We start from the raw sequence: 16,157 nt of genomic DNA, 5'->3' as shown, positions 1-16,157 counted from the left end.
AAAACAGGGACCTAGAGATAACAGTAAAAGTTATGGAGCTCTGAAGGAAAAGAACCATGGATATCAAAACGAAAAGAGGGTTTTCTGAAGTTTTTTACATACAAGGTTCACTGAAAAAGAAAATAGGAGGAACCATTGTTCTGGAAATACTTTAAATGTTTAACTTATAAATAAAGTACCCATATTGTGGTTTACATGACAAAAACATACTTTCAGATACCTTTTTCTGGGGGGGGGGGGGATTAGGTACATGATTTAATTACTTGCTTAGTTGGTAATTCTACTTTTTTAAAAAAAGGTTTTATTTATTTATTTGTAAGGTAGAGAGAGAGAGAGCACACAAGCAGGGGGAGTGGCAGGCAGAGGGAAAAGCAGGCTCCCTGGTGAGCAAGGACCCAGATGCAGGACTTGATCGCAAGACCTTGGGATCATGACCTGAGCTGAAGGCACACGGTTAGCTGACTGAGCCACCCAGGCATCCCTATAACTCTATTTTTCTAAATAACCTTGCTCGATCAAATACTGACATTCTTAAAAGGTTGTAAAACAAGAACCATTTGGATAGAGTATAAAAAAAATACTCTCAATGAGTCAAAAACTGAAGAGATGGTCCCAAATTTGCCAAAAAATTAGCTGTGTGAATCAGAGCACCCTTACTAGCATTTTTGAACCACCTGAGTACTTTTAAGTTCTCTTTTGGCTCTAAAATATGCTTCTCCTTTAAATCAAAGTTCAAATCATTTAAGGCTTACAGTCCAAAGTTTAAAAACTAATAATTCTTGAAAACTCTTTCTTTTTTTTTTTTTTAAAGATTTTATTTATTTATTTGATAGAGAGAGACACAGCGAGAGAGGGAACACAAGCAGGGGGAGTGGGAGAGGGAGAAGCAGGCTCCCCGCAGAGCAGGGAGCCCGATGCGGGACTCGATCCCAGGACCCTGGGATCATGACCTGAGCTGAAGGCAGTCGCTTAACCAACTGAGCCACCCAGGCGCCCTTGAAAACTCTTTCTATAAGCTTAATGGGAGGGTGGGGGAGATTCCTTTTGAGGCCAAAGCTATAAGCCTGGTACAAAAATCATGTAGGAATTTGAGGAAAGATTCAACACACATCTCATGTCCATTAGATTGGTTTTTCTGTTTCCCAGCTTAGAAACCTAGTAGAAGACTTTCACTCAAACTACCTAATCTTCAAAAACAAGAGTCAGCTACATAACTATTGCTGGGTATTATCAACACATCAATAATTTAATCCTAACCACTTCCTGATTCTTTATATATACATTAGACAGATATGAACATAAGTTTCCTATATTGCATGTCTATTTTAAATTTTCTGAAAGAGTAAGAAGTCATTGTACATCTCCAAAGAACTAAATTTGCTTTTACTACCTTATAGTTGATGGAAACAGAGATTGTAAATAGATATAAACCACAACCCACTGCTTAATATTTCTTAGAAGAATTTAGGAGGAGCTTAAACACTGGGCAAAAATAAAAATAAAGAAGTTCTTCCTTGCTGAATGTCAATTATATTTCAATACACCTGAAAAAAAGAAAAGTTCTTCCCCAGACATTAAATACACATAAAAAGGACTGATGAAGCACAGTTAACCAAATGCATAGCTAACATTTATAAAGCACTTACTGTGTACCTGACTCTATCCTAAGTTATTCAAAAATATTAATTCAATGGGGGTGCCTGGGTGGTGCAGACTGTTAAGGGTCTGCCCTTGGCTCAGGTCATGACCCCAGGGTCCTGGGGTCGAGCCCCACATCGGGCTCCCTGCTGAGCGGGGAGCCTGCTTCTCCCTCTCCCTCTGCCTGCTGCCCCCCCACTTGTACTCTCTCTCTCTCTCCCCCTCTCAAATTAAAAAAATAATAATAATTCATTGAATCTTCACAAAAAGCCTATGAAATAAAGTACTACTTTATCCCTATTCATGAATGAGGAAACTGAGGCACAAAGAGTCAAGGAACTTGTCTAAAACACATAATCTGGAGTTCAAATCCAGTAGTTTAGATGGAGCCCATTTCTTTTTTTTTTTTTTTTTTTAAGATTTTATCCATTTATTTGACAGAGAGACACAGCAAGAGAGGGAACACAAGCAGGGGGAGTGGGAGAGGGAGAAGCAGGCTTCCTGCGGAGCAGGGAGCCCAATGTGGGGCTCGATCCCAGGACCCTGGGATCACAACCTGAGCCAAAGGCAGACACTTAACGACTGAGCCACCCAGGCGCCCCATAGATGGAGTCCATTTCTGTTCACACTATGTTACATTTTTCTTTCTTCTTTTAGGAGAGAATAAATGCTCTCCGACAATACTGGGACCAATGTTTCAGGATAAGGAAAAACAGAAACTCCTATCTCTGGTTTCAGTTTCAATGAAGTAACTCTACCTTGAACACCTTGATTAACTAATAAAACCTAGAAATGGTTCTGATGACACTGTCAATTTACTTTGAATCAAAACCAACACATCCACAAAATAAATGGAAAATTCACTAATGGGAAAATGGGAAGTACCTGTGAGCCTGCACAATCTTGCTAAAATACCAGACCAAATCTAAAATGATATTAAGCTGGACATCACATCATGGAAGTTCAAAAACCTTTCTTGCCATCACTCTCGGTACCACATAAGGCCTGTAAACTCTTGTTTGCTACCATGATCTTTTTTCTCCAGCATAATCTCTGCAACTATCACCTGTCATCACCAAGCCAAAATAATATGTAAGGATGGCATGAAAGGATGGGGCATTTTATATATGAATGGCTGTTGACAAAAAAATGGTCATCTAATTAGGTGTCGCATTGCTGCAGATAATTGGTTTAGGATACAAGTTAGATACTGTCAAATATCCATTTTTTGAACTAGCTAAAGATTTTATTTTTTTTTAAGATTTTATTTATTTATTTGAGAGCGAGCGAGAGCGAGTGCTCAAGTGGGGTGATGGGCAGAGAGAGAAGCAGACTTCCTGCTGAGCAGGGAGTCCAATGTGGGGCTCAATCCCAGGACTCTGGGATCACAACCTGAGCAGAAGGCAGACACTTAACCGACTGAGCCACCCAGGCGCCCCCCTATTTGAAGATTTTAAACAAATACTGCTACTACTTAAAGTTGCAGATTTTTCTTAAAGAAAATCTGGGATTGGAAGATGCTTACAGGTAACAAGCTAACACACATACAGTACTTTCATATGTGTACTGGAACACAGTTCGAAATTCATTTAATCATCACGATACCTTATGAGTTAGATGCTACTATCATCCTCCTTTTACAATCGTAAAATTGATGCATAGAGAGACTAAGTCACTTGCCCAAGGTCACAGGTCACAGAGCCAGTAAGTGTCAGAATTAGGATTCATATCCAGACACTCTGGCTCCAGAGTCTGTACTCTGACCTACTGGGCTACAATGACCTTAACCACTACAACACAAATCTATTTTACTATCTTACTGAGGGAGTTCAAAACTTTTTCATGGTCTCAAAATCTGCACTGTATCCAGCCACATATCAATACACTTCAGTTCTTCCTCTTCTTGCTTTATCTAAACCTTCAGTGTTTCTCATGTTGCTAGCTTAACAGAAGAGAAAATAAATAATAATTTAAAAAATCAGCTTCCTATAAAAATTTAATAAATGAGATGTGTATAGAATCTTTTAAATCTTAGCAAAGTATTCATTTACATAGTTATAACAGGACAACGTACATGTCTGCTCTAGGATCTTTAAGAAATTAAGTTTGACAATTTGTGATTAAAAATCCCAACTATTGACAGTTATTTAAAAAAAAAAAAACTAAAACCTTTATATTTTGTTGGTAGGATATAAATTGGTTAGACTTTTGGGGATAAAAATGTTAAAAGTAAAGCTTTGATCTACAAATTCCAGGATATAAGGAAATAATCTAGCAATTCAGTATAGTGTTTTGGAGTTTGGTTCTAGAGTTCTTAGTTTGGGTTTGAATCTTGGTATGAATCTTGGGCTTATTGAAGGTATGACCTTGGGCAAGTAACAGCCTTTTTAACTCTCAAATTTCCTTCTCTGTAAAATGGAGGTGGGGGGTTGGGGGGTAGGGTGGGAAACACCATTCAGGGTGGTTGTATTAACTGGGTTAATGGATATGAAATACTCAGAATAGCGTATAGCACATAAGAGCTCAATAAATGTAAATTATTCTATAGAAAATTTAATTGTGACTATGTTCATAACAGTTTCGCTTATAATATAAAAAATTATATCTAAATGTCTTACAATAAAAGTTGGAATAAAGAAATTGTGGCAACATCCATTTAATTCAGTAGTATTCAGTCATTCGATACTGTTGTTATATATTAGAAGATGCTCAACCTCCACAATAATAAACAGGACCAGGGTTGTGGCAATGGAGAGGGTGAGTAGTGGTCAAGTTTAAGATATATTTTGAAATTAGAGTCAACAGAATTTACAAAAGAAAAGGAGAAGAGAAAGGTTAAGGATTACTGCAAGGTTTTTAGTCTGAGTAACTAGAAGAGTGGAATTTCCATTTGCTAGATGAGCAGGACTATGAGCTAAACAGGTTGGGAGAGGCACACAAGGAGTTGAGTTTTAGACATGTTAAATTTTGAGATGATTTATTCGATAAGATGTCCAAGAAGCGATGAATTACAGAGGTCCAAGCTAGACACACAAATTTAGGAGCCAACCACAGATAACCTGTATTTAAATGATTAAATCATCAAGGGATTGAGTTTAGATGATAAAGATAAATGGTCTGAGGACTGAGCCCTGGGGCACTGCATTGTGTAGTGGTTAGGGATTAGCAAAGGCAGAAGGGGGATGGGGTAACATAGGAGGAAAAAGTAAGAGAATGCATCTTATCTTCCTGCCATGGTTTCAAGAAGGAAGAAGTGATAGCTGTGTCAAAACCTGCTGAAAATTTACAAATTAAAACCACTGGATTCAACAAGAACAATCTTGGTGGCATGATAGAGACAAAAGCCTAACTAGAGAGTCAAAATGAGGAAGAGGACAGAATATAGTCCCCTCTTCTGAGATGTTTTATTGTAAAGGAGAGCAATGAAATGAGGTAAAGAATGGAGGTAGACATAGGGGTCAAGAAGTTTTGTAAAGATGGGCAATATTGCAACATGCTTTGCATGCTGGAGGAAATAATCCGATAGAGAAAGACTGATGGTTCCCAAAAAAGTAGGAAGAATTGCTGAAGCCATGTCCTCAAATAGGTAAGTATACAGGATCTAGTGCACAAGTAAAAGGGATTACCCTTGGCTAGTGTGTTACTTTTCCAGTAAGGAAAAAAATATACTTTTAATTAAAAAGCAAGCAAGCAAGCAAACTTTTTGTACAGCTCCTTTTGAAAGTACAATTGAAAGTACAACTAAAGTACTTTCCCAAAGATAAAATATCTAACATCTTTAAAAACATATTTTTAGGGGGCGCCTGGCTGGCTCAGTCGGTTAAGCATCTGCCTTCGGCTCAGGTCATGATCTCAGGGTCTTGGGATCAAGCCCTGCATCTGGCTCCTTGCTCAGTGGGGAGTCTCCTTCTCCCTCTCCCTCTGCCCCGCCCCCCCTCCCATGCTCTCTCTCAAATAAATAAAATATGAAAAAAACCCCGACAACATATTTTTTAATTCAGTTATTATGTTACACTGTTTTTCAGAGATTTTAAATTATGCTCTTCTCATTTTATCAGTACAAAAGAGTCACTTACCATACTGTTATTGAGATTCTTGTCGACTTTGCAAAATGTGTGTGGTGGACTTTCTCCTTTACTGGGTACAATAATACATATGTCTGTGACAGCCAATGTATTCTGAGTCATGTTTTCAGAGGCTCTTCGGAAAGTGATATAAATTTTTTGTGATGAGGTACTACCACTAATATTTGCAGGGCGTCCGTAGGGAGTACTCTGAATAATTTCACATCCCTGTTTCAATCTTTCTTTCCAGTCATACAAAACCCTAAAAGAAAAATGCATAAATAACTACACAAATGCAAAACATCTTCAAACAGGATAGGTAATACTGTCAGGTATCATAAACTGATCTTTAAATGTAGCAGATATTCCAATCTTACTGCAAGTTTGAATTGCACAGTCCCATATAAAACTAAAGGAGAGTGGCTTCCCCACCAAAAACTAAAATAATGTAAGGAAAATTCAGATTATCTTTTGTGTTTGTTGGCATAAACCGCATACAGGCCACACACAGAGGCACTTGCTTTAGCATTCCATTTAATGATTCATTTATTTATTTTTGTCTCTAAAACCAAGCATCTTCTTTAGAAAAAGCAATTTTATAATTTAGCCAAAGTTAAAATTTTACAAAAGCCTCCTTGCCAAATATTATAGAACCTGCCTGCACACTTTCACCTCCAATGCTCTCTCAAATTTAAGAGACAGCTATAGGTTTTCAAAAGAGAAAATAACCTCAAATCCATCTGTAAGCAAAAGGATGGGTGAAAGACATAGGCTTTTTTTTCTTCTTCTTTTTCTTTATTGTGGTAAAATGGTAGGCTTTTATTAATGGTCAGTCCAGCCATCCATTCATTAAATCCGCTAAGAAGTATATTCACATACAAGGAAAACATCATACTGGAATAATATTAGTCTATTCCCTCAGAGAATTCACTGATTTGTATTTTACTGCTAACTCCCTGGCATGAGGAAAAAAAAAACTTTAAAGCTCTACTATATTAAGTGTGTTTCTGCATTTGCTATAAAAATTGTTATAACAGGCAATATCCTCAATATCAGTATTTCCTTTTATAAAATCCCATTATTCAAATAAAATTAAGTGCCAAAAATTGGTAAAATTATTTTTTCTAATATAATTTTTAATTTCCCTTTTTGTCATGCTGTCAGCAAACTTAAATTTTTCTTTCAACATTTTATTTTGAAAATTTAGGGCTAAATTTTATGCTTGATCATAGCAACTATATTTATCCTAATGTTAACTTAAATGCTTACTCCTCCTCCTCTTTTTTTTTTTTTAATTTTTTTTTTTATTTATTTATTCATGAAAGTCAGAGAGAGAGAGAAAGGCAGAGGAAGAGGGAGAAGCAGGATCCCCGCCTAGCAGGGAGCCCGATGCGGGACTCGATCCCAGAACCCTGGGATCATGACCTGAGCCGAAGGCAGACGCTTAACCATCTGAGCCACCCAGGCGCCCCACTCCTCCTCCTCTTTTTGATCTTGCTTTCATTTTTTTTTTTTTAATCTTTAAAAAAAAGGCATTGTAACAGAGAGAAGTTAGACACATCTCAATTCAAATTTCTACTACCTGTTACTAGCTGTATTCTCTTAGGCAAATATTTAATCTCTCTGAGCCTTGTACTAATCAGCTATAACATTTAAAAATCTAGGGGTGCCTGGGTAGCTCAGCCGGTTAAGCGTCCTCAGGTCATGATCGCAGGGTCCTGGGATCAAGCCCCATGTCAGGCTCCCTACTCAGCAGGGAGTCTGCTTCCCCCCTCTCCCTCCACCCCTTCTCCTGCTTGTGCTCTCTCTCACTGTCAAATAAATAAATAAAATCTTAAAAACAAATTTAAAAATCTAACCCACAGGATCTTGAGAGAATTAGATGAGAGTATAAATAGGCCTCTAAAATAGTGCCTGGAAAACAGACAATTGAAAACAAGAAAACAAAAATACAACACAAAACAACAACAAACCACCATTTATTACCTTGAATTTCTTAAAGATATGAAATATAAATACATTTGAAACATAAGATACCTGTTTTCTTTAATCAGGTATTATCCTGTTACATATATTACTTGTGTTATTATTTTTTATTTTTATATTGTTAGGAACTTTTCTTGTCTAACTAAACTAAGCTTTTCAAAGGCTCTTAAAAATGTTGCCCTATCCTCTACAATGACAGAAAAGGGGGATATTTATAAGAGTGGTGAATTTATTTATTCCAGTTTAAGCCCTTAACTATTGGAGAAACCTTCCTATACTTGGAAAATTCCTCATCTCTAAATTAGGAAATTCCAACATCCTAACAAAAATCTGCAACATTCCCTTCATTTCATCCACAATCTACAATTCTGAGGATGATCAGTGGTCACAGGAGCAAATTACCTAATCTTTTGAAAAGAAGATCTATAAGAGACACTTAACTATAGACGACAAACTAAGGGTTGCTGGAGGGTAGGTGTGCACGGGATGGGCAAGGCGGATGATGGGTATTAAGGAGGGCACTTGTTGGGATGAGCACTGGGTGTTATATATAAGTGATGAATCATTAAATTCTATTCCTGAAACCAATATTACACTACAGTCAACTAACTAGAATTTAAATAAAAACTTGAGGGTTGCCTGGGGGCGCTCAGTCGGTTAAGCATCCAACTCTTGACTTTGGCTCAGGCCATGATCTCAGGGTCCTGGGTTCAAGCCCCATGTCAGGCTCCCCATTCAGGGGGGAGTCTGCTTGTCTCCTCTCTCTGCTCTCTCTCTGTGTCTCTCTCTTTCAAATAAATAAATAAATCTGTAATAAAGAAATAAAAACTTGAAACAAACAAACAAAAGACCTAACAGCTGGCTTATTTTCCCAAGCCATTTACTAAATACATTAAGCTTTATAAGAAGCACTATAAGAGGGCGCCTGGGTGGCTCAGTCGTTAAGCGTCTGCCTTCGGCTCAGGTCATGATCCCAGGATCCTGGGATCGAGTCCCGCATTGGGGTCCTTGCTCAGTGGGGAGCCTATTTCTCCTTCTGCCTGCCGCTCTCCCTGCTTGTGCTCTCTCTCTGACAAGTAAATAAATAAAAATCTAAAAAAAAAAAAGAAGTAATATAGTAGCTGTTCCAAAACCAACTTAAAATTACTAGAATTCCTCTTAATCGCAGGAAACAAACTGAGTGTTGTTGGAGTGGGGGGTGGGGTGGGAGGGATGGGGTGACTGGGTGATAGACACTGGGGAGGGTATGTGCTCTGGTAAGCGCTGTGAATTGTGCAAGACTGTTGAATCTCAGATCTGTACCTCTGAAACAAATAATGCAATATATGTTAAAAAAAAAAAAAGAAGAAGAAGAAGGTAGCGGGAGGGGAAGAATGAAGCGGGGGAAATCGGAGGGGTGGACGAACCATGAGAGACAATGGACTCTGAAAAACAAACTGAGGGTTCTAGAGGGGAGGGGGGTGGGAGGATGGGTTAGCCTGGTGGTGGGTATTGAGGAGGGCACATTCTGCATGGAGCACTGGGTGTTATGCACAAACAGTGAATCATGGAACACTTCATCTAGAACTAATGATGTAATGTATGGGGATTAACATAAGAATAAAAAAAAAAAAAGAAAAAAAATTACTAGAATTCCTTCATGAAGAGAATAAAAATTGATTTTTGATACCAAACATTAGATGATAGGATTTTTAAAGTAGAAGAGATTTGAGGAAGTTTTCCAATTCATTCTATCTCTCCTCAGGCATTAGTAAATATGACTGTCCGCTTTCAGACTTAATATAATAGGAGATGGAAATTTAAAGCCCCTTCTGGTGACATCAGTAGGGATATTGATATCTTCTTTATTTTTAACTCAAACATTCCAAGTTAAGTGCATGCTCTTTTGCAACTGAGCAATGAAAACAAGAAGGCTAATCTTTATTTCTTATAAACTCTTTATCTATTTTGAAGACATTAATATTAGAGCTACTTGTAGCTTTCCTTAGGCCTTCTTCTTTGTTTTTCAGTGGGAATCTTATTTTTCTACCTTTAAAATATTGTTCCTCTTTTGCTCCATATATATATATATTTACATCTATGTATTCTTTTTACATATATAATGTATATTATATAATGTATATATAATGTCAATTTCTGCAAAGATTGGGGTTCTTTTTAAAAGATGAATATATATTTTATATATATGTAAGAGAGAAATATATGAATGTAAAGATACATATATGTAAAGGAGAAATATATAAATGTAAAGATAAATACATATACATATATATATTCATATTACAAAGAACCCCGATCTTTGCAAAAATTGACAAGCTGAGTATCCAAAATCTATAAAGAACTTATCAAACTCAACACCCAAAAAACAAATAATCCAGTCAAGAAATGGACAGAAGACATGAATAGACACTTTTCCAAAGAAGACATCCAGATGGCCAACAGACACATGAAAAGATGCTCAACATCACTTGGCATCAGAAAAATACAAATCAAAACCACAATGAGATACCACCTCACACCAGTCAGAATGGCTAAAATTAACAAGTCAGGAAACAATAGATGTTGGTAAGCTTATGGAGAAAGGGGAACCCTCTTATACTGCTGGTGGGAATGCAAGCTGGTACACCCACTCTGGAAAATGGTATGGAGGTTCCTCAAAAAGTTAAAAATAGAACTACCCTATGACCCAGCAACTGCACTACTAGGTTTTATCCTAAAGGATACAAACATAGTGATCCAAAGGGGCACCTGCACCCCAATGTTTATAGCAGCAGTTTCCACAATAGCCAAAATATGGAAAGAGCCAGTTGTCTATTGACAGATCAATAAAGAAGATGTGATACACAAACACACACACACACAAAATGGAATATTACTCAGCCATCAAAGAATTGAAATCTTACCATTTGCAATGATGTGGATAGAACTAGAGGGTATTATGCTAAGAGAAATAAGTCAATCAGAGAAAGACAATTATATGATTTCACTCATATGTGGAATTTAAGAAACAAAACAGAGGATCATGGGCGCCTGGGTGGCTCAGTTGGTTAAGCGACTGCCTTCGGCTCAGGTCATGATCCTGGAGTCCCGGGATCGAGTGCCGCATCGGGCTCCCTGCTCGGCAGGGAGTCTGCTTCTCCCTCTGACCCTCCCCCCTCTCATGTGCTCTCTCTCATTCTCTCTGAAATAAATAAATAAAATCTTTAAAAAAAAAAAAAAGAAACAAAACAGAGGATCATACGGGAAGGGAGGGAAAATAAAATAAGACGAAATCAGAGAGGGAGACAAACCATAAGAGACTCTTAACTATAGCTATGAAACAAACTGAGGGTTGCTGGAGGAGAGGTGGGTGGGAGGACGGGGTAACTGGGTGATGGGCATTAAGGAGGACACTTGATCTAATGAGCACTGGGTGTGACATGCAACTGATGAATCACTAAACTCTACCTCTGAAACTAATAATATACTATATGTTAATTGAATTTAAATTACAAAAAAAATCTGATAGGCAATCAAAAAAAAAAATTGACGAGCTGATCCTAAAATTTATATAGAAATTCAAGGGACCCAGACAGAATAGTCAAAATGATCGTCAAAATGATCAAAGCTGGAAGACTCACACTTCCAGTGGAAAAACTTACTACAAAACTATAGTAATCAAAACTGTGGGGATGCCTGGGTGGCTCAGTTGGTTAAGCATCTGCCTTAGGCTCAGGTCATGATCCCAGGGTCCTGGGATGGAGTCCCACATCGGGCTCCCTGCTCAGTGGGAAGCCTGCTTCTCCCTCTGCCTCTGCCTGCCGCTCCCTTTGCTTGTGCTCACTCTCTCTCTGACAAATAAATAAAATCTTAAAAAAAAAAAAATTAAAAAAAAAAAAACTGTGTAGTACTGGCACAAAGATAAGACATGTAGACAAATAAAACAGAATTCAGAGTCCAGAAATAAACCCATACATCTATGGCCTATTAATATTTGAAAATGGGGAAAGAATATTCTCCTCAACAGATGGTGCTAGGACAACTGGATATCCATAACCAAAACAGTGAGGCTGGACCCCTTCCTCAACCATATACAAAAATGAATTCAAAATAGATCAAAGACCTAAATACAAAGTCTGAATCTATAAAACTCTTACACAAAAACTTAGGTGTAAATCCCCATGACCTTGGATTAGTAAAAGCCTTCTTAGATCTGATGCCAAAACACAAGCAACAAAAGAAAAAAATAGATCAGACTTCATCAAAATTAAAAACTTTTTAGCTTCAAAGGATACCATAAAGAAAGTGAAAAGACAACCCACAGGATGGGAGAAAACATTTGTGAATCATATATCTGATAAGGGACTTGCATCTAAAATATGTAAAGAACTACTAAAGTTCAACAATAAAAAGACAAGCCAATTAAAAAATGGGTAAAGGATTCTGTATAGACATTTCTCAAAAGATTTACAGATGGCCCACAAGTACATCAAAAGATGTTCAACATCATTAACCATCAAGTGAATGCAAATTAGGATCACAATGAGTTACCACTAGGAAAGCTATAATCAAAATGACAATACAAAATGTTGGCTAGGATGTGGAGAAATTGGAACCTTCATACACAGCCGGCAGGAATGCAAAGTAGTGTGGCTACTTTGGAAGACAGTCTGGCAGTTCCTCAAAAGATTAAACACAGAGTTATCATATGACCCAGCAATTGTACTCCTAAGTATATATACAAGAGAATTGAAAACATATGTCCATAAAAAAAATTTATATATCATTATTTCCAGCAGTGTTATTCATAGTGGCCAAAAGTAGAAACAACCTACATGTCCATCGAACTGATGAATCAATAAATAAATTGTGAAAATAAATAAATAAATAGGGGTACATCCATAAAATGGAATATTATTCAGCCATGTAAAGGAATAAAGTACTGACACATACTACAACATGAATAAACCTGGAAAACATAATGCTAAGTGAAAGAAGCTGGTACAAAAAAGTATTCTTTTTTTGCCTTAGAGTATGATTCTATTTATATAAAATGTCCAGAATAGGCAAATCCATAGAGACAGAAAATAGAATAAGCATTGCCTAGAGCTAAGGGGGTTAGGCAGAATTGGATAGAAACTAAAATGAGTATGAGGTTTCTTTCTGGCATAATAAAAATGTTCTAAAATTTATTGTGGTTATGGTTGCACAACTCTATAAGGACACTAAAAACCACCAGATTGTACACTTTATTTATTTTTTTAAAGATTTTATTTATTCATTTGAGACACAGAGATACAGAGAGAGAGAGAGAGAGCATGAGCAGGGAGAGAAGCAGAGGGAGAGGGAGAAGCAGGCTTCCCGCTGAGCAGGGAGCCCGATGCGGGGCTCGATCCCAGGACGCTGGGATCATGACCTGAGCTGAAGGCAGACGCTTAACCATCTGAGCCACCCAGGCGCCCGCAGATTGTACACTTTAAATAGGTGAACTGTATGGTATGTGAATTCTATCTCAACAAAGCTGTTATAGAAAAAAGGAGCCCTAAGTTCAATATAATATCCTAAGTAAAGGATTTTACCCCAAGATCCTTGTTTGATGCATACAGCCTTAAGCATCTATCTACAATGATATAAGACTAATGCTCAAAAGTCATCCTTTTCTGGCACTTAATTTTAAAATGATAAAAATTCTTGTGGTCAGGACAATACTCTAGTTTTCTGGTACTTTCCTGTAGAAGTTTACAAAGTTTCTCCCCTTAACAGAAAGAAACTCTGACAAGAAGAAAGTGCTGGGCACCTGTAGGACAAAGGGATAATCAAATGGTATAAGGAACACAGAAAGAGAACACAGGATTCTAAACATGTGTCTATTTTTCTAAAGCTGACATGTATTTATTAATGAACAAATTGAACAGTGAACTTCAAAATCTATAAGGCATATTATTTTGATCAATAGCGACAATTAAAAAAAAAAAAAACTTACCCTAGATCTGTAAGTGGAGGCTTATCTCTTCCTCTTCTGTAGCAAAGGTAAATCTGCGGTCCCACAAGACTTCCATTATTGAGATCAGCCGACAATCCAGTTGGGGTAACATCAATACATATATAATCCCGTGGCACTTCCTCCCCAAGAGATTTAATAATCACTGAAACATCTGTTATAGGTTCTTTTGGTTTAGCTACTTTATGACAGGCATCATTGAAGTGAATTTCTTCTTCAAGAGGCTTTGAAACATCAGTTAATCCTGCTACAACAAAGTAGTCAGCAACACGAGGCCCCTTATCTTCAATCATCTTCCATTACAGAAGGTTACATCTAAAAGGAAAGTGAAAGACTAGTAGTATAATAAGTCAAATAAATAGATAAGTCAAATAAATAGATAAGTCAAATAAATAGAAGTGGTTTGTGCATAAATAAGAATGAAAAACTATAGAAAGAACACTACTTCTCTGATAAACATAGTACTATTACACATTTCATTTTAATATGTAAAATGTATGGCTTTTTTTTTTAATGGGATTATATTTAGCATCATTTTCTGAATATAAAAGTAATGCATGAATTTCAATTTTTTACAACATGGAAGCCTGGATTACCTAAGTACATGACAAAAACAACAACAAAACACGTCCTTGTAAATGCACAGACTAACCTGTGAAAATGAAATTCCCAGGGTCCCAAAACACCGAGGAAACCAAAGACCAGAGTGCAGTGTATAAGCTGATAATGGGTTGGGGAAGTTTGCTGATTTCCTCAGTAATCAAGGGGTTTGTGTGTGGGGTTTTTTTTTTTAAGATTTTATTTATTTATTTGATAGAGCAAGAGAGCACAAGCAGGGGGAGAGGCAAAGGGAGAGGGAGAAGCAGGCTCCACGCTGAGCAGGGAGCCGATGCGGGACTTGATCCCAGGACCCTGGGATCATGACCTGAGCTGAAGGCAGACGTTTCACAGACTGAGCCACCCAGGCGCCCTGGGGTTTGTGTTTTAAAAGGCATTACAGGAACAGGAGACAAGGCTTTGGGACCACATAAGATAGGGAATTAGAACTGAGACATCTGTATAGAACCAAAAACCTCAAAAGGACTATAGCCCCAGTTAAAGAGTGGATTTTAAAAATCCATCCACTGGTACAGGGAGATAATAGTTTGCCTCAATCTGGGCCCAGCTTTGGTGGGGTAAAAAGTCTCCCCTGTGAATGTATAACAACAGGCCTACTCATACTTGGATATGAGGTTTGACCTTAAGCCATCTGCACAGTCCCAAGAAGCTCCAAACAGGTATTAACAATAACTGTGTTCCCAGGCTAGTGATACCCTGGGGGAAGCAAATATAGAACAGTTCTAGAAGGGAACACCCTCAACCCAGGTTCTCCACAGATAAAGCCCAGCTGAAGATGACCTCCTATAAAAACATACAAAGAAAAACCCACCCTGAGTGAGTCTCAGCAGATACAACAAACAGAGGAACTTCAAATAACAAAAGTAGGGCAGAGATTAGAACAGTAAAGCATGCTTATAACAAATTCAAAGAAAAAATACACAAAGTAGAATCCCATTATGTATCTGCAAACACTTTAATAGCAAAATCTCCTTCAGGTGTCATTTCAACCTTATTTGTTTAACGAGGAGAATACACCCTCCACAGTACTGTCATTGCTTATATAACAGTTATAGGAAAAAAGTTTAATATTAAAACAGATATTTTCCAACATGTCTTGTTAAATTTAGTTCCAATAAATGCAAAAAAGGACAAATTAGGCATATATACTACATGCCTTTTTCATATATTTGTAATAAAATATATAAAAATATGAAAGCCTCAGCAGTCCTTTGATAAAGGTACCTGTTAACTTTGCTTGTTAGCCCAGGATTTCCGAAGTCTATTTGAACAATGAACCCTATTTTCCCACTTAAAAACTAGGAAAAAAACCTCAAAACGAGCTTTAGAAAGCGCCAGTTTAAAGTAAATAACCTTTGGGACACCTAGGTGGCTCAGTCAGTTATGTGTCTGCCTTCGGCTCGGGTCATGATCCTGGGGATAGAGTCCCACATCGGGCTCCTTGCTCAGCAGGGAGCCTGCTTCCCCCTCTGCCTGCAGCTCCCCCTGCTTGTGCTTTCTCTCTCTCTCTCTAATAAATAAAAAAAAAATCTTTAAAAAAAAATCAAGTAAATAAACTTTGTAGACTATAAAGTAACTGAGGGCAAACAAATTTTTATGGAGTATACTTGTTTATAATACAATTATCACCATTTTCATCATAATCCCAAACTTATCGAATTTTCTTTATTGCTAACATAGTAAGTTTTCAGAATTCAAGCCACATTTTGTGCAATCTGTATCCATTGCTTAAATATACTCTAAATATTCCCAGTTTGTTTAGAAAACAAACCTAAAGAAGGATCAAATGTTCCTACTTCTTTTATATGTATATGACTTCTTTTATATGTATATGACTCCAATTAGCAACTGCCTTACACATAAGATTTCTG

At 37.3% G+C, this 16,157-nt stretch overlaps 1 protein-coding gene across 6 annotated transcripts in view; it reads right to left on the bottom strand.

Moving 5' to 3' along the window:
- Positions 1-16,157, bottom strand: part of DENND4A (DENN domain containing 4A) — a 163,261-nt gene that overhangs the window by 82,292 nt on the left and 64,812 nt on the right. For all 6 annotated transcript variants that reach the window (XM_064570277.1, XM_064570276.1, XM_064570280.1 and 3 more), the window contains 2 exons: positions 13,651-13,983; positions 5,715-5,964 (listed from right to left, as the gene is read on the bottom strand). In XM_064570277.1, coding sequence (XP_064426347.1) covers positions 5,715-5,964; positions 13,651-13,961 — 561 coding nt within the window. In that variant the 5' untranslated portion in view covers positions 13,962-13,983. The remainder of the gene's footprint in view (positions 1-5,714; positions 5,965-13,650; positions 13,984-16,157) is intronic.

Source organism: Mirounga angustirostris, unplaced genomic scaffold, assembly GCF_029215605.1.
Source record: "Mirounga angustirostris isolate CCGP_5_RB_7025 unplaced genomic scaffold, mMirAng1.0.hap1 SCAF_9, whole genome shotgun sequence".
NCBI classification, from domain to species: Eukaryota; Metazoa; Chordata; class Mammalia; order Carnivora; family Phocidae; genus Mirounga; species Mirounga angustirostris.
The sequence above is the reverse complement of the archived record's forward strand: the minus strand, read 5'-3'. Positions and strand labels throughout refer to the sequence as shown.